A 15,205-nucleotide genomic window follows, 5' to 3' on the forward strand; every position below is an offset into this window, starting at 1 on the left:
GAGTCCAGAGAGATCCCTCACCTCTTCCACCACGTGAGGACTCGGTGAGAAGTCTGTGACCCAGAAGAGGGCCGTCTCTTGACCCTGCTGGCTCCCTGATCCTCGACTTGCAGCCTCCAGACTGTGAGAATTAGAGGTCTGTTGTTTATAAGCTACCCAGTCTGTGGTATTTTGTTGCAGTGGCACCAAGGGACTATGACACCGTCTTAGATCAGCCCTAAGGAGATGAGTGGCTCTGGGCAGGTGATGCGACCCCTATATGGAAAGGGGATGCTGATTACCTTCCCCTACCTGATAAGATTGCATCCTGGACACGAGGTAGGCCTGGGAACTGTACATCTGAGAAAGGAATGTTGGGAAGGACAAGCCCAGACTCGCATACTCACTACTCACAGTCACCCCGGCTCCTTCCTGCCTCCTCTCCCACTGTCTGTGCTGGGCCCTACACTCAAGAGGCTGATGGACAAGTCTCTCCCCTTCTTCAAACCTTTCAAAGGTACAACCAGCCTTCCTGGCTCCCTTGCTTTCTCCAGCCTCAGCTCTCCCATTCTGAGCCTCTTCCCCTCCACGGCAGCCATGCTAGGTCCTTATTCCTTCTCCTAAAACCACTCCTTCCCCTCCCATCATCCTTCAGGCCCTGTCTTTGCTCCTAAACCCTGCAGGCCGGGTGATATTCCTCACCATGAGTGCCTCTTACCACGGCACCTACACAAGGCATCGATTGTGTTTGTTTACTCATCTGTCTCCCCACCAGGTGGTAAAACAGCAAGGAAAAATGAAGAGTGTGTTCATCAGGCCCATCCCAGTGCCTGGTGCATAACTCTGGCACTCAAAAGCCATTTGTTGAATGAATGAATGAATGAATGAATGAATGAATGAATGAATCAATCAATGGGTGATACCTCCTCAGAGCCAGGTTTTGATTTTCTACAGCTGGGACAATCCTAGGGCAACGATTCTTGACTTTCTCACCCGTGCTACCCTCCAGGCCTTGGAGAGGCAGTGAGTAGAATGAACAGAGTCTTGGCTCGTGGGTTCCAAGTCCTTCACTACTACTCACTAGTGGTGCAACTCTGGCCAAGTTGCTCAAGCTGTCTGAGCTTCAATTTCCTTATCTTTGAAATGGGCATAGTAATAATATCCGCTCTGAGAATTCAATGAATAACACATATAGAAGGCACTTTGTATAGGACATGAGGTTCCAGAGGTTTTAAGTTCTACTTTATCCCTTCTTCACGGTCAGAGCTGCAGGGCTCAGCATTTTGTTACTTCCCATATGACACTCATCACTCCTACTGTTATATAGGAATCCTTGAGTGCCGAGGCCCTGTATCATTCTTCTTTGCTCCCCAACAGGGCCTGGAGCAGAGCTAGTCACCAAATCATGCCTCCCACACACGTTGCAGGTGATTACTTGCACCTGACGCCTGTGCTGTTTTTCACATGTAAGCACAGCCCGGTGGGGCTGGTAGGGGAGTCTTAGCATCTCCTTCATCACATGGCTTGTCTGGGTTCCCGGAGCTGGTAATGCCAAAGCACTTCAGGGTTTGAAACGGAGGCCGGGGATCCTTCCAGGCAGGGTGTCCTTAGCTTGGCCAGTGTGGGGCCTTCCCCAGCTTCCCAGCCACTGCCCTGGACGGCCAGCGGGGGCCTCGCTGGGCCAACAGCCAGTCCTAGAACTGTGCCACTCACTCTGGGCTGCAGCGGGGCCTCCAGCCAGACTCCAGGAGGGCTGGCTTCCTCCAACACGCCCTGCCGGGGTGTCTCTGGGTGAGGGAGCTGACAGAGAGGAGACATGCCTGCGGGGACTGTGTTCCTGCTCTTCCACGAGCTCTTTGCATTGCCTTCAGAACTTGCACCTACAGGAAGCACTAACTGTTCCAGGCAGGGATGTCTTCCTGAAGAGATTGCCTGGAGACCAGCTTCAGCCGGGACAGTTGTCAATTGAATGAAGGGTGCTGCTGAGGCACCCTGGCATCCATAGAGAGCCCCGAGGAGACCTATAGATCGCCAGTGTTGGGACTTCTAGACTTTTCCTGGGTTCTGGGCCTCCCGGCTTGAAAACTGATAGAGTGGGAGTTTCACGCCTGATGCCAAGCAAGCCCACGAACCAGCCAGAAGCACTGGCTGACCATGAGTGACGGAGAGCTGCTGTGGGGACAAGAGTCCTGCGGAACTGGGGCTTATGTGTGTAACCAAGGCTCCCAAGCACGTGTAGTTTCTATCTATAGAATCTCACTGTGCCTTCAAGAGGAAGCGAAGCCACTCTATTCTCTGCCCCACCTTCCAGGCACGATTGAGGCCATTTTGCTCTCCAAAGTCATTTCACACTCCATTACCCTGGAGCCTGCCTCCTTAGGAAGAACAGATGGTTTGGGCCTCATCTGCCTGGGGACCTCACAGCAGCCTGTGGCACTGGGGTGAACTCAGAACCCACCTCAGGAGAGTATTTGCTGTGCCTGGGGAGTGTCTGGAACCCACCTCCCCCGTCACAGTCCAGAGTTAGGGCATGAGGCGGGGGTGCCCCCTCCCCCACATGCCCCAGCGGCTTAGGAAGGTCACAAACTGGTGAGTACGGTGGACTGTGGCCAGCAGTGGCTACGGGGGCCGCCGGCAGAGTGTGAGCTGAGGAGCGGGTAGGTTGGAGAGGGCCGGGCGGGGGCCTGTGAGAGCTGACTGATGGACACACTCTCTACATATGTCCCTCCCTCACTGAAAGACAAGGGTGATCCGCCCTTTGGCTCCCTCCTGCTCTAGCATTCTGCGGTCCTATTCTAGCTAGCACTATTAGAACGAGCACTGGTAGAGGAGTTCGCTCCTCCTCGGGCCCTCATGCTCGTGGGCACGCCTGCCCTGGGCGGGGAGCCGTGCGGGAGGCAGAGAAGCCAGAACTTCCGACTGGCTTTGGACTCTCCTTCTCCCCTGGCTCCTGAGCTGCCCGCGGGCTCCGGCTGGCCCAGCAGCTGTGGGCCGTGGCTCCTGAGTGCCAGGCCCTTGGTGCAGACCTAGAAACTGTTTCTGCTGCCAAAAGCTCAGCCGCCTTGAGGGAGCCTCTCTGTCACCTTTCCCTGGCTTTTGCCTGCTCACTGGTTGTGTCTGGCTCAGGCTTGTGCCCCGGGACGTGACCAACAACAGCCTTTGGGCAGTGCTCTTTTTTCTTTTCTTTTTTTTTTTTTTTTTTGACCTGGTGGCAGCTTGGGGACAGGGGTGGTTCCAGAAGCTTGTAAAATAATACATCCCTCAGAAAGGGGCTGTTCAGCCTGGGCTTGAACAGCCTCTTCTGATCCTATGTGGCCTTTGTATTAGAATAATGAAGACTTCTGGGTGGGGGGGAATTCTTGGAAAGAGTGCAAAATCAAGTAAGCTTTGGAGGATAATTGGCCAGAGTTCCGGGAGTTGAGAGAATATGTTGAACGAGCATAACACTTCATGAAACACAAAGTGCGTTCGTGCTCATTTGATCACAGGAGGAAATCTGTATTTCCCCTTCAAGGCAGAGGTTCTGAGGTCGGGCAGATCTGGGTTCAAACCCCTTCCCTGCCGGTTGATCTTGGCCAAACTACTTTACCTCAGTTTTCCCATCTGCAAAATGGGGCTGGTGCCTACCTTAAAAGAGCACCGTGCATATGACATGGTGTGATGGATATAAATATACACATTTAGTACATAGTACCTGACTACTTTAGGAACTCAGTAAGTGCTCACTGCCCTCCCACCCCTGTCCTCCTCGTGTTCCCTTTATAACACTCGGCCAGGTAGGTATGTATTATCTCCATTTCACAATGACAAAACCTAGGGCTAGGTTAATTCGTTTTCCTAAAGTCACGCACCTAGGATATAGTAGAACCTGACTGGAAGTCTAGTTTAGTTACACATTTGATGCTCTTCCCACTTCACCTGTGACTGGTTAGGGACCCAGTTGCATTAGAACCCCCCTCAGGCACTTGTCACGCTCCTGACAACACCCTAGCTTTATGGAATCTGAATTGCCACGGAGGGCTGGGAGGGATCTGTAGTTTTAACAAATACCCCGGGGGCCTCTTCCAACAGTTACTACACAGTACTGTATGGTAACTGGGAGGGTGCCCATCAGAGGAATTGGATTTTAATTACTATAGGAAGAATGTGAATGGGGACTCAGGAGAAGCCTGATGTCAGTCATGCTTAAAGCCAGGCATTCACTCGGGTGCTGACGAAGCTAGGGATCTGTGTATGTCCCTTTGGTTAATTTCACCGTCCAGCATGCCTGGAACACAGTGACCATTCCATGTGCACCTGAGCTCCCTAAAGCCTGTTGAAACTGTATTTTCTATACCTCTAGTATAGCTCTTGCCACACCGTGTCACTGTGTTTTGGGTCTGTCTCCTCCACAAAGGGGGGCACCTGATGGAGAACCCTGGCCCGTTCCCCCTGGCCCCCACCCGCACACAGCCTCTAAGCGCAGGCATTCAGTGGACTCTGGCTATCCTGGAAGAAGAGAGGACTGGATGAAAGGAACCCCGCCTGTCCCTTACAGCTGCTATTCTGGATGGGTGCCACCATCAGGCCCCTGCTTCTGGCTCCTGTGTCCCTTTCCTCTCTACTGCAAGACAGTCAAGGGAAGGAAAGAGACAGGACCTGATTCTCGGGCTTCATCTCACTGGTCAACCCCCTTCCAACCCCACCCCATCAGCTCTCACCTTGAGAGGGGAATTTCTGGGGATCCAGGCCTTACTTTTCTTACCTCAGTGTAGGAGAGTCTATGCCTTTTTAGAAAAATCTGTAGATTACAAAGTGAGGAATGTGTACCGATTACACTGGCAAGACAGGAGCTTGGAGCTTTTCTTTCTTTTGCCTTTTATGTTTAAATCTTTTTTCTTCCCAATTATATGTAATATATTCCTTTTTTGGAAACTTCAGAAGCTACAGAAAAGTCCAAAGAATAATATTGGCACCCAGAAGGAAAGACCATTGATGTCCTATTTCCTTTGCTGGTGCCTTTGTTTACAAATACTTTAATAACCACCAAAGGGACAGTATGTGGCCAGATTAACAGAACAGAATCTTCTCTTGCAGGCTGTTTGTGCCGGACGGGCTGAAAGCCCCCAGCTACATGGAGAAGACTTAGAATTGGGCAAAGGAACCTTCGGACTAGAAACTTCTTGTGACTCATACCCCAGCTCAGCCAGCACCTCCCTGGATGGCTGTGAGCAAACGATTATCCTTATCACGGAATGGCCACAGCTGCCCCAGTCCCGGATAAGGGTGATTATGAGGCATTGCTAATAACTCTCTGTAACCCTTTACATGTGTCCTGTTTACACATGTAATAAGCAGGGTTTGAAATACAGGCTTTCTGACAACTCCTGGTCCCACTGACTAGAGCACTGAACGTGAGTACCCATATCTGGTACAAGGTGAGTGATCTGGATCCAGATCCAGGAGATGTGGGTCTGTGTCTTCATTTGGCCATGCCCTTGCATTATATGACTTTGGGGTTAAGTCCCTTAACCTCTCTGATCTCAGGCTTATCATCTTTCTGAGCCTCCGTCTTCTCCTTTGTAAAATGGGAATAGCAAATACCTCCAAGCCTTCTCACAGGATACTGTACATAAAAGTGCTTTGGGGACCATAACATGCTCCCTGGATGTTCCCTGGAAGCATTATCGTGGCTTCACTTTCACATGTCTCACTTTGTGTCACCAGAAGATGCTTCGTGAGTTTGAACTGCCATTCGGCTGTATGGCTCAGCAGAAATGGATAACCCCGGCCTTGTCAGCTGTGCCTGGGACACACCAGTCATGTGCTTGCCAAGCAGGCAGCACAGGCAAGAAAGGGTTAGTCAGGAGAGGCTGAAATCAAGCTGTCGCCACAGAGGGCCCAGCTGAGTTCAGGTCCATGACCTCCTGCCACCTGCCACGGCAGGCCCTAGAATTATTAAAACTTGTCAGGTTCCTCTTCCCTTTTTCTAACAACCATAAACACCTTTCTGGGGGGCTTTCTGCAGGGATCAAACACCTGCATGAAGCTGGAAAAAAAAAAAAAAAGATCTGCCAGCGCCCAAGGATTCTTGCCACGAAGACAACCCTTTAGGAAGCTGGAATGTTTTGTTTTGTTTTTAGTTTGGGCACCACACAGGCCAAGAGAAGATTCCTCCCTTTTCTTTCTCTTTCAGGTTGGCAAGGGGAACATTTTAGCAGGGTTGACGAGAACATTTTAGCAGAGTTGGCGAGAGAAGGCAGAAGGGAACGTCCCCTTTCCGCTTGTGCTACAAGCTCTGGGACCAAGCACAGTCGGAGAGGTTTGTGAAATGTTCTGAATTCCAGACTCAGCTAGAGAGCTGAGCCCCACAGCGTCAGGCTCAGGCTCGTCCCAGCTCACCCTTTCCTGAAGGAATGCCTCCACACTAGGCCACTTGGCCACCTCGCGAGGCCTCCCCAAAGGCAAGAAGCCAGAAGCTGGGACTTGCTAGAAACACGAACAGTCTGGAACCAGCAGAGATGCACCACGGCCACTTGACTGGCGTCTGAGTCAGTCTCCTGCAAACAGAGCCTGCCATAGTCAGAAGGCCACAGGGTCCCTGGATACTTGGAAAGCCAAGGGCCAGGCCTTTCTAGCTGGCAGGGGTAACACCAATGGGGTTTGAGGATCTCCACCTTCCTTGTATCCTCCAACACAGGAACCTGAAGGAAACGTGTGCCCTGCCTCCAGATCCCCGGAGCATGTCAAGAATGACTTGTCATTTTCCCTGTGGTGAAATTGAAGAGGAAGAGTGTACCCCCAAAGGAGCTCTTAGGATCCTTTCTTGCCCTGAAAATAAGATTCAGGCAGTCACTCTCTGCCTTTGAGCTGGCCTCGTAGGAGGCTGGGGGTGGACTAGTCTGTCCATCCAGACCCAGCACGGTCTGCCGCTAGAAGAGTCAACATTGACAACAAAGCCTCACTGAGTTTATTAACTGCTCCCGGGACAGCCCTGCAGTGATCATAGGGCTGTTCAGGCCTGCCCTCTCTTGGGCACAAACCCACTACTGAGCCAAAACTTCCATCAAATTGAGGGTCTGGCATCATGTAGGGAAATCAGCGGCCTGATTGACTGAATTACAGATTTTTAGTCTGTTACCTTGGCCACATCGGGAGAAAAGACAAATTTGCATAGAAGCCTGACCAACTGGCAGCGAGAGCCTGCCCAGGTACAGAGAAAACTTAATTCCGGGCTTAATATAAAACAAAGGTTATTTGAAACCACTTTCACTGGGTTCAGAAAACAGGTTAATTTTTAATGACATCTTCAAAGACTTAACAGATGACGAATTAGGAAAACAAATGGCATGGAGTTTACTGTTTTGACTAAAATTTTAAAAATGTGAGAATGGGTTTGTTGTTCAGACGCTGAACTCTGCTCAACAGTCCAAGGATTTTACAAGTGGCCTTTGTTCCTATTTAATCCCTGAAGATAAGCGGGCAGAAGTGCACGTTCAAGCTGGCTTGCCAGTCTGCATTTGAGCTGCTTTTGACCTCAGACATACAATCTGATGGAATCTGGTTCTCGGACAGCTCAGTGTGGGATGCTGGGACTTCCTTCTCAGAGGCCCTTTTACTGGCTGAGCCCCAAGCTATAAAGGTGGTTATGGCAGCAGCACGGCTCGGGGTGCAGGCCTGGGGATCCCTGGGGCTTCCCTCTGAAGTCCCTTCTTGGTCCCCTGGCCTCAGTCTTACGTGCCTCTCAGTCCTTGGTTCTCAAAGTGTGGTCCATGGATCAACAGTGTAGCATTTCCTGGGAACTTGTTGGAAATTTGAAATCATGGACCCACATCCCAGACCAATAGGATCAGAATCTTCAGTTTAACAAGAGAGCCAGGCAATCTGCGTGTACATTAGTTTGGGAGTCACCGCTCCAAGAGGTGCTCCAGAGTGATTTCTGGAACACAAATGCACCCCTGTCGTTGCTGATTCAGCATGCCCAATGGGGCCCTTTGCGGGAGGGCCGCCTCTCCTGCCTCACCTCCTGCCTCTCTCCCCATAGCCCTCTACTCTCAGTGGTAAAGGCTGAGTTCACGCTCTGGCTCTGCCACTTACGAGTCATATCATCCTAGGCAGGGCATCTGACTTCTATGAGCCTCACTTTACTCATCTGTAAAATGGAGACAATAACAGCCATCACACAGTTCTGATGTAATAATGGCAGGAAGACCGGACTCTCATTCAATCTCGTTTCTTCCCCCGCCCTCCCCTTCCCATGCATTCTGTTGACTGCTAGCATCTTTGTGAACACGCATTTTTAGGAACCACAAAGCAAAATCAATTGCCTTTGGAAGATCCTAGGTAGTGTGGTGGCTGAGAAAAGCATGGACAATGCAACCAGTCGGGCCACGGTTCAAATTTCTACTCTCTCGCATATTGCCACATTTCTCTTTGAGCCTCAGTCGTCTCCTCTGTAACACGGGGTTAACAGGAAAGTGATGTGACAATCCAAAGAGGTGAGTAATGCATGTGAAGTGTCTGACACACAATAAACACTCAACTGGTGACAAATCTCAGAATTGTTATTATTATGACTACTGTTACCGACCCCCGTTAGCACAGAGAAACGGTGGGGAGGGTGGAAACTACCATGCAAATAAACTGTGCGGCCACTCTTGAAAAAAATATGGAGTTTCCTCAAAGAGTTAAAAATAGAACTACTTACGACCTGGGATTGAGTACTATCTACTCAAAGGATACAAAAATACAGATTTGAAGGGGTACATGCACCCCCATGTTTATAGCAGCACTATCCACAATAGCCAAATTGTGGAAACAGTCCAAGTGTCCACTGACTGATGAATGGATAAAGAACAGACGGTATATACATAGACAATGGAATGTTACTAAGCCGTCAAAAAGAATGAAATCTTGCCATTTGCAACAATATAGATGGAATGAGAATGTATTATGCTAAGCGAAATAAGTCAGTCAGAGGAAGACAAATATCATATGATTTCACTCATGTGTGGAATTTAAGAAACAAAACAAACAAGAAAAGGGAAAGGAGAAGAGAGAAGGCAAACCAAGAAACAGACTCTTAACCTTAGAGAACAAACTGATGGTTACCAGAGAGAAGGGGTTAAATAGGTGATGGGGGTTAAGTAATGCACTTGCTGTGTGTGATGAGTACCGGGAGTTGTATGGAAGTGTTGAATCACTAGATTCTACACCTGAAACTGCTATTGTACTGCATGTTAATTAGCTGGAATTTAAATAAAAACTGAAACAAGAAAATGGGGCGCCTGGGTGGCTCAGTCAGTTAAGCATCCGACTTCGGCTCAGGTCATGATCTCGCGCAGTTCGTGAGTTCAAGCCCCACGTCGGGCTCTGTGCTGACAGCTCGGGGCCTGGAGCCTGCTTCGGATTCTATGTCTCCCTCTCTTTCTCTACCCCTCCCCCGTTCATACTCTGTCTCTCTCTGTCTTTCAAAAATAAACAAACATTAAAAAAATTAAAAAAAAAAAAACGCCTACCACACTGTATATAAAAAAAAAAAGGAAAAAGAAAATACCACAAATACAAAGCACTATTTAATGCTGATATTCCCTGTACTTCTTTAAGACAGCCTTCGGCAGCCAAGTTAGTCTTGACAATTAGCACGTCTCTCTCTGCCTACAGAGCATTGCTCCCTACGTTACCCGTGGTTGTCCTTCACCTGGCCCACCTGCCCTCTCTCAGCACAGGCTGGTGAGGGCACTCATGCTACTTGGCTGCAATGGCTGGGCAAGAAAAAGGAGCACAGCCTGCTCATCTGTAGCAATGCTTTTCGATCAAGGCTGCAGTTTGGAAGCACCCGGGGAGCTTTAAAATCTACTGATGCCTGGGTCCCACCCCACTGACATTCATTTGATTGATCTGAGGCCTGTCTAGGCTCTGGGACGTTTTGAGCCTTCCCAGGTGACTCTAATATGCAGCTGGGGTTGAGAGACACCTCTCTCATCTAGAGGACAAGGAGGACAAGTTCTAGACAACTCCCTACTGGTTTACACACAGGGAATTCTTTCTCTAATCTCCACCCCAAAGGGGGGCCCACAAAGAATGCTAAATTTATTTAGAAAGCAAAAGCCTCCACTCCCAGAAGCCATAAAACCTCAAATGGACCCAAAGCCAAGTAACTGAATCCTTGATTGATGGGGATATTTTTGTTCTCTTTATGAAAACAAATTAAAGCAGTTCAGCCTCAGGAATTTAAAGAGCAGCTTCCACGAGCCATTTTGGCCACTGCGTGTCCCTCTTTCCTCACCTGTTAACCGCCCCCCACGCCCCCGTGAGTACCCAGCGGCAGTGGAGTGCCCAGAGACGCACTGTGAATCCACAGGTGGCCTGCCTCCTACACAAGCCAGCTCACACTCCAGTTACTAAGGACAGACACAGCGGAATGGTGTGTTTGAGAAGCAGTTTCATCATTAAAGATTAAAACCAAAAAAAGATTTCCAATTAATCAGACACCTGAGTCCCTGATCCTCGCTTCCCCCTACCCCAATTATTTACTTCACCCCATGAAGAATTCCAGGCCCCAGTGGGGATTTATTTTTCAGGACTCTGCAGAACAAACCAGGCAGGCCTCCGCCTACCCTGTTGACGAAGGAGTTATGAGTGGCTCTGGAAGTCAGTTGGCCCTTGGGTGCTGGCTCACCTGTGGCCAGAGTGGCCTGACGGGACAGGTGTGACCTGGGCCACAGGTAATGAGGAGGCAGGGGAGTTGAGATTATGGGGACAATTAGCATCATGCCTGGACCAGTGATTCTCCCCTGGGCTATGGGTGCAAAGCTGTGAACACCATCCCCTTTCTCACCTGCTCAGAGGTGCCACTGATGGGAGCCTGCTGTGCCCGCTGGCAGAGAAAAGGTCAAGTTGTGAACGCCCAAACATACCTGTTGCTCATGCGCATTCCCCCAGCCCCACCCCCATCCTGACTTCTGGGCAGATTCCCACTCATCCTGGGGGTGGGGGATGGGGGCAGCCCAGAGTTTTCACTGCAGGCCTGATCAGCCACGCCACCCCCTGGGCAGTTCTTCACACACTGCTCAGTAGGAACAGAGCACCTTGGGCTGAACCTGAGCCACTCACAGCAGCCCCCCAGCACGCAGCCCTGCACTCCAGCACAGCGCCCTCAGGAGCCGCCAGCCCCAGGCTGGATGGAGGGTGGGAGGGTTTCAGAGAGGAGGGGCATCACACTCCAGGAACACCCTTAGCGGTCCAGGGACGAGAGTATGGGACTCTGCTCCAGGGGGCAATGGAGAAGGTGGGGGTCGCAGGGCACACTTGCTTCCTCCATAAGTACCTGTGAGGAGGGGCTGATTGGCACGTGGACCTCATGTAACCACACAGTAATGAGGTCTACCCTTGGTAATAGGAAAACGGACAGATATGAAATTGGGAGGGATAGAGATAGGGGGAGAGACAGAGAGAGAGGAAGAGAGACACAGAGGAGAGACAGACAGAGAGACAGAGAGAGCGAGGCATCTTTCCTGGGGATTCTTGGAGGGGCACCCACTTACCAGTTCCTTCCTGAGCCAGGCTATCGCTTCGTCGATACTTTCAAAGCCTTCCAGCTTCCCGGCGGGCTGCGGCCCAGCAGCCCGGCTGGCACCCCCGTTACGTGGGGCATGCTGCCCGGGCTCTCTCTGGGGGGACGAGGGCTCCTCCTCTCCACACTCCCCCTGCTCAGCAGCTGGCCTTGGGAAGGGCCACGTCTGCTCCTCCAGCCTGGCCTGCCATTCCAAGTAGGAGGGCCTTCGGGTCTCCAGCCTCAGTTTCTCCGTGAGGGCCTTCAGGCTCCTGAGGTGGTCATCGGGAGGCAGGGCGGCCCCAGGCTCTTCTTCCCCACCTACCATTTCTTCTACTTGGATCTGGGGCACGGACATTCTAGAGTCTGCTGGGGGAGCCAGACATGGGAGGTGGCGGGGGGCGCTGCGGAAATCTTGGTGGGTGGCAAGGCTGGGTCCAGCTCTGGAATGATCTCATCCAGCTGGGGTGAAGGCGCCTGAGGGCATCGCTAGGATGTGAGCAGCTCCCAGAGCCGAGAGGGACTGTGGATGAGCCACGCAGAGTTCCCTCCAGAGCGGCTGTGGAGGTTCAGGATTTAAGATTCTTCCCGGAGTCCCGTGGCTGCCATGCTTCACAAAAGGCAGGAATAGACAAGCGGTAGCAGGAATCTTTGGGGGGCAGATTTGCCAAGAAGATCTGTCAGTTCTGGAGGCACAGGAGGATCAGAGACTGGCAGGGAAGCGGGACTGGGCTCCCTCCACAGGGGAAGGGCAGGCGGTGAGCAGCTGCTGCTGGTGGGAGGCCCTGCAGGAAGGATGAAACGATGTCAGGACGGGTCCCTCCCCTGGCAGGAGGCCTGCCTCATTCCTGAGCTCCTCAGGAGGGGAAACTGAGGCTCAGAGAGGCTAGGTGACAAGGCTGCTGATTACTGGCTCGGGACTAGAAGCAAGGCAACTTCAAAGCCTTAACTCAATGCAGAGAAGTTAATAAGGACTCAACGCTCTGTACCGTGTTTCACCATTTATGAAACGATTCCACCTCCATTATCTCCTGTAATCCTCACCACAAGTCTGTGGTTACTTCTTTTTGTCCCCATCTTACACGCAAGGAACCTGAGTCTCTGAGAGGTTTATGACTCACCAGAGAGCTCCTGGGGATTAGCAAGGACGAGGCTGGGTGGTCGGATTTTGAAGGCTCAGGTCTCTCCTCTGAGCAACGGCTACCTGTGGGTCCCCAGGCAGACCCAGTTGTGCCGCCTCCGGGACCGCTGACCCCGCCCCACCCTGCTCACCACAGCCCCTGTCCACTGGCTTTTTCAGGTCTTACTACACACTCTCAGCTTCTTCCTCCAAGAACAACACCTTACCTCACCTCTTCAGAGGAGGAAGCAAATAAACCTGCAGCAGAGGAGGGAAGACCGACCTCACTCAAGGAGGATTACTAAACCGAGCCAAGCTTGTGACTCACTGTTCTAGAAAGATGGGTCTAATATTCACCTGAAATGCCCACACGGCAGAGCCTTATGGACAAGGCTGTGGCTCTCTGATCTCTTTGGCCTTCCCAACTCTGGAGAGGTGGTCTGAGCTGAGGCTCTTGCCTCCTGTCGGAGCGCACGGTGGGGAAGCAACCAGGCGTCAGAGTGAGGCCCCAGTCTCCCAGCCGCGTCCCTGTGCCCACAAGGTCCAAGCAAGTGGCGATGGGCTCATCGGAGCAGGGCATTTGACTCGGACTGGGGAGAGAAATCTTTGGCTCTTAGGGGAGTTTTAAAATTGTGTGCAGAGGGCATGCAGAGAAAGAATGAACTGGCACGGAACGATGTCCAACACAAAGCTTACATGAAAAAAACACAACGGGACACTCATAGTCTGGAGAGCACACTGTTGGTGTGGAAGAGGAAGGGAAGGGACAGATTTTTTATTGACTTGTGTGCGCCTAAAAAGATCTCTGCAAGGAGAAAAACTAAAACAAAGAGTTCTGATTACTTGTCTGGATGATGGGAACTGGGCAGGGGTTTGTGGGTGGGCAGGCACAGGAGGAGGCAGAGAAGTGGGGAGGGGAAATAAAAACACAGGCTCAGTCCCCCAGTGGGGACGTGGGGCTTCTTTCCCACCTGGCGATGGAGACACTCGAGGCGCTTGGGCGCCTGGGTGGCTCAGTCAGTTAAGTGTCCGACTTCGGCGCAGGTCATGATCTCACGGTTCGTGAGTTCGAGCCCCGCGTCGGGCTCTCCACTCTCAGCGCAGATCCTGCTTTGGATCCTCTGTCCCCGTCTCTCTCTGCCCCTTCCCCACTCATTTCCCACCCCCAAGATAAACTTTAAAAAGAAGAAGAGAGATTGCTGCCTTTCTGGACTGTTTCTACAATCCCCACCTGCAACGTGATGTGACTTAAGGAAATCTAGCGGCCCTCCCCTTGCTCGAAGCCTGGCCCCTGTTTTGGGACATCCCTGAGGAATGAGGAGAAATATTCTACCCCAACTAATGGCGGAGAAACCTAGTTCTCACCTCTAACCACACTGTTGGGAACCCCCGAGGAACTTCCACCAAAATGGATTCCCCAGGCCCCACTCCTAGGGGTTCTGGGGTGGGACTCAGGCATCACATATTTGTAAAGCTCCCTAGGTGATGTGAGTGAGTGGCCAGGGTCGAGAACCACTGGTCTTGAGATAGAAACACTAGGCTAAGGATCAGATGGCCTAGCTGTAGGTGCTGTCAGGCTTGCTGAGCCTCAGTTTCCCTGCCTATAAAATGGGGGTGCTAATAGCCACCTCCGAGGTTTGGGGGATTGATGGGACTAAGGTTTTCTGCAGGTTTAGCTGCTCTGCAAATATGGGGTGTTCTCTAAGGGTGTTTCTGGGCAGCCTCAAGGTCACACAGACTTCTTTAGAATCTCTCTCCAAATCTATAGACCCATTGGCAGCCCCTCCCAGACACCTCTGCCTCTTTGCAGAGGTACCAGGATCTGTTTTGAGCGGGCCTCTGAGCGGCGCTACCTTATAGGACTTCTCTCCACTGACAGGGGAGCTCTGATTATTCCCAGTGAAGATTTTTGGAGAGGATCTAATTGCAGACAAACCATGAGCAGCGCTCCCCACACCGCAGCTGTGTTAGGAGACCATGTGGATTCCAAGTCCCCCTTTTCTCTCCCCGAGCTGCACACTCACCGCAGAGGGCAGGGGCATCCGTGGCCAGAGGGAGAACCTGTAAGGGAAGGGTCTTCCCTTTGGGGTGGGAAAGAGCTAGGACTCGATGACTTTATGTGGCCGCCTCTAAGGGCAGGGGGAGTTTCTCTTAACTCACAGGGAAGGCCCGTGAAGACGGTGTCAGAATGACTTGGAGGAGGCATCAACAGGAACGCCAATGCGCTGTGAGTCAGCTAGTGATGATCCTTTGATCCTCTGAGCTTACTCGTGTGCGTGTGCATCCTCTCCCTCAAGCCTCATGATGGCCCCGAGGATCAGAGGGATCATCCCATTTCACAAATGAGAAAATCGAGGCTGGGAGGGATGGAGTGAGTCACCCATGACCACAGAGAGTCCCAAGCAGTGGGACTTGAGCACACACTTCTGACTCTGGTCAGCCTCTCCACTCCAGACGGTGTGGGCGTTGGGGTTAGACGCTCCCCCCACCAGGGGCCCAGTTCTGTGATCTTGGACCCGTCCCTTCACAACCACTCTGTGCTTCTGTGTCCTCTTCTAAGAAGCTGGGGTAAC

At 51.7% G+C, this 15,205-nt stretch overlaps 1 protein-coding gene across 5 annotated transcripts in view; it reads right to left on the bottom strand.

Moving 5' to 3' along the window:
• FAM167A (family with sequence similarity 167 member A) overlaps positions 1-15,205 on the bottom strand; it is a 73,879-nt gene that overhangs the window by 11,848 nt on the left and 46,826 nt on the right. For 4 of the 5 annotated variants that reach the window (XM_045055661.1, XM_023252654.2, XM_023252653.2 and 1 more), the window contains one exon: positions 11,505-12,297. In XM_045055661.1, the coding sequence (XP_044911596.1) occupies positions 11,505-11,870 (366 nt within the window). In that variant the 5' untranslated portion in view covers positions 11,871-12,297. Of the gene's footprint in view, positions 1-11,504; positions 12,298-12,633; positions 12,809-15,205 lie in introns of those variants that run through there. The other variant, XM_019828678.3, reaches the window with a different exon arrangement.

This window comes from Felis catus, chromosome B1 (genome assembly GCF_018350175.1).
Source record: "Felis catus isolate Fca126 chromosome B1, F.catus_Fca126_mat1.0, whole genome shotgun sequence".
Taxonomy (NCBI): Eukaryota; Metazoa; Chordata; class Mammalia; order Carnivora; family Felidae; genus Felis; species Felis catus.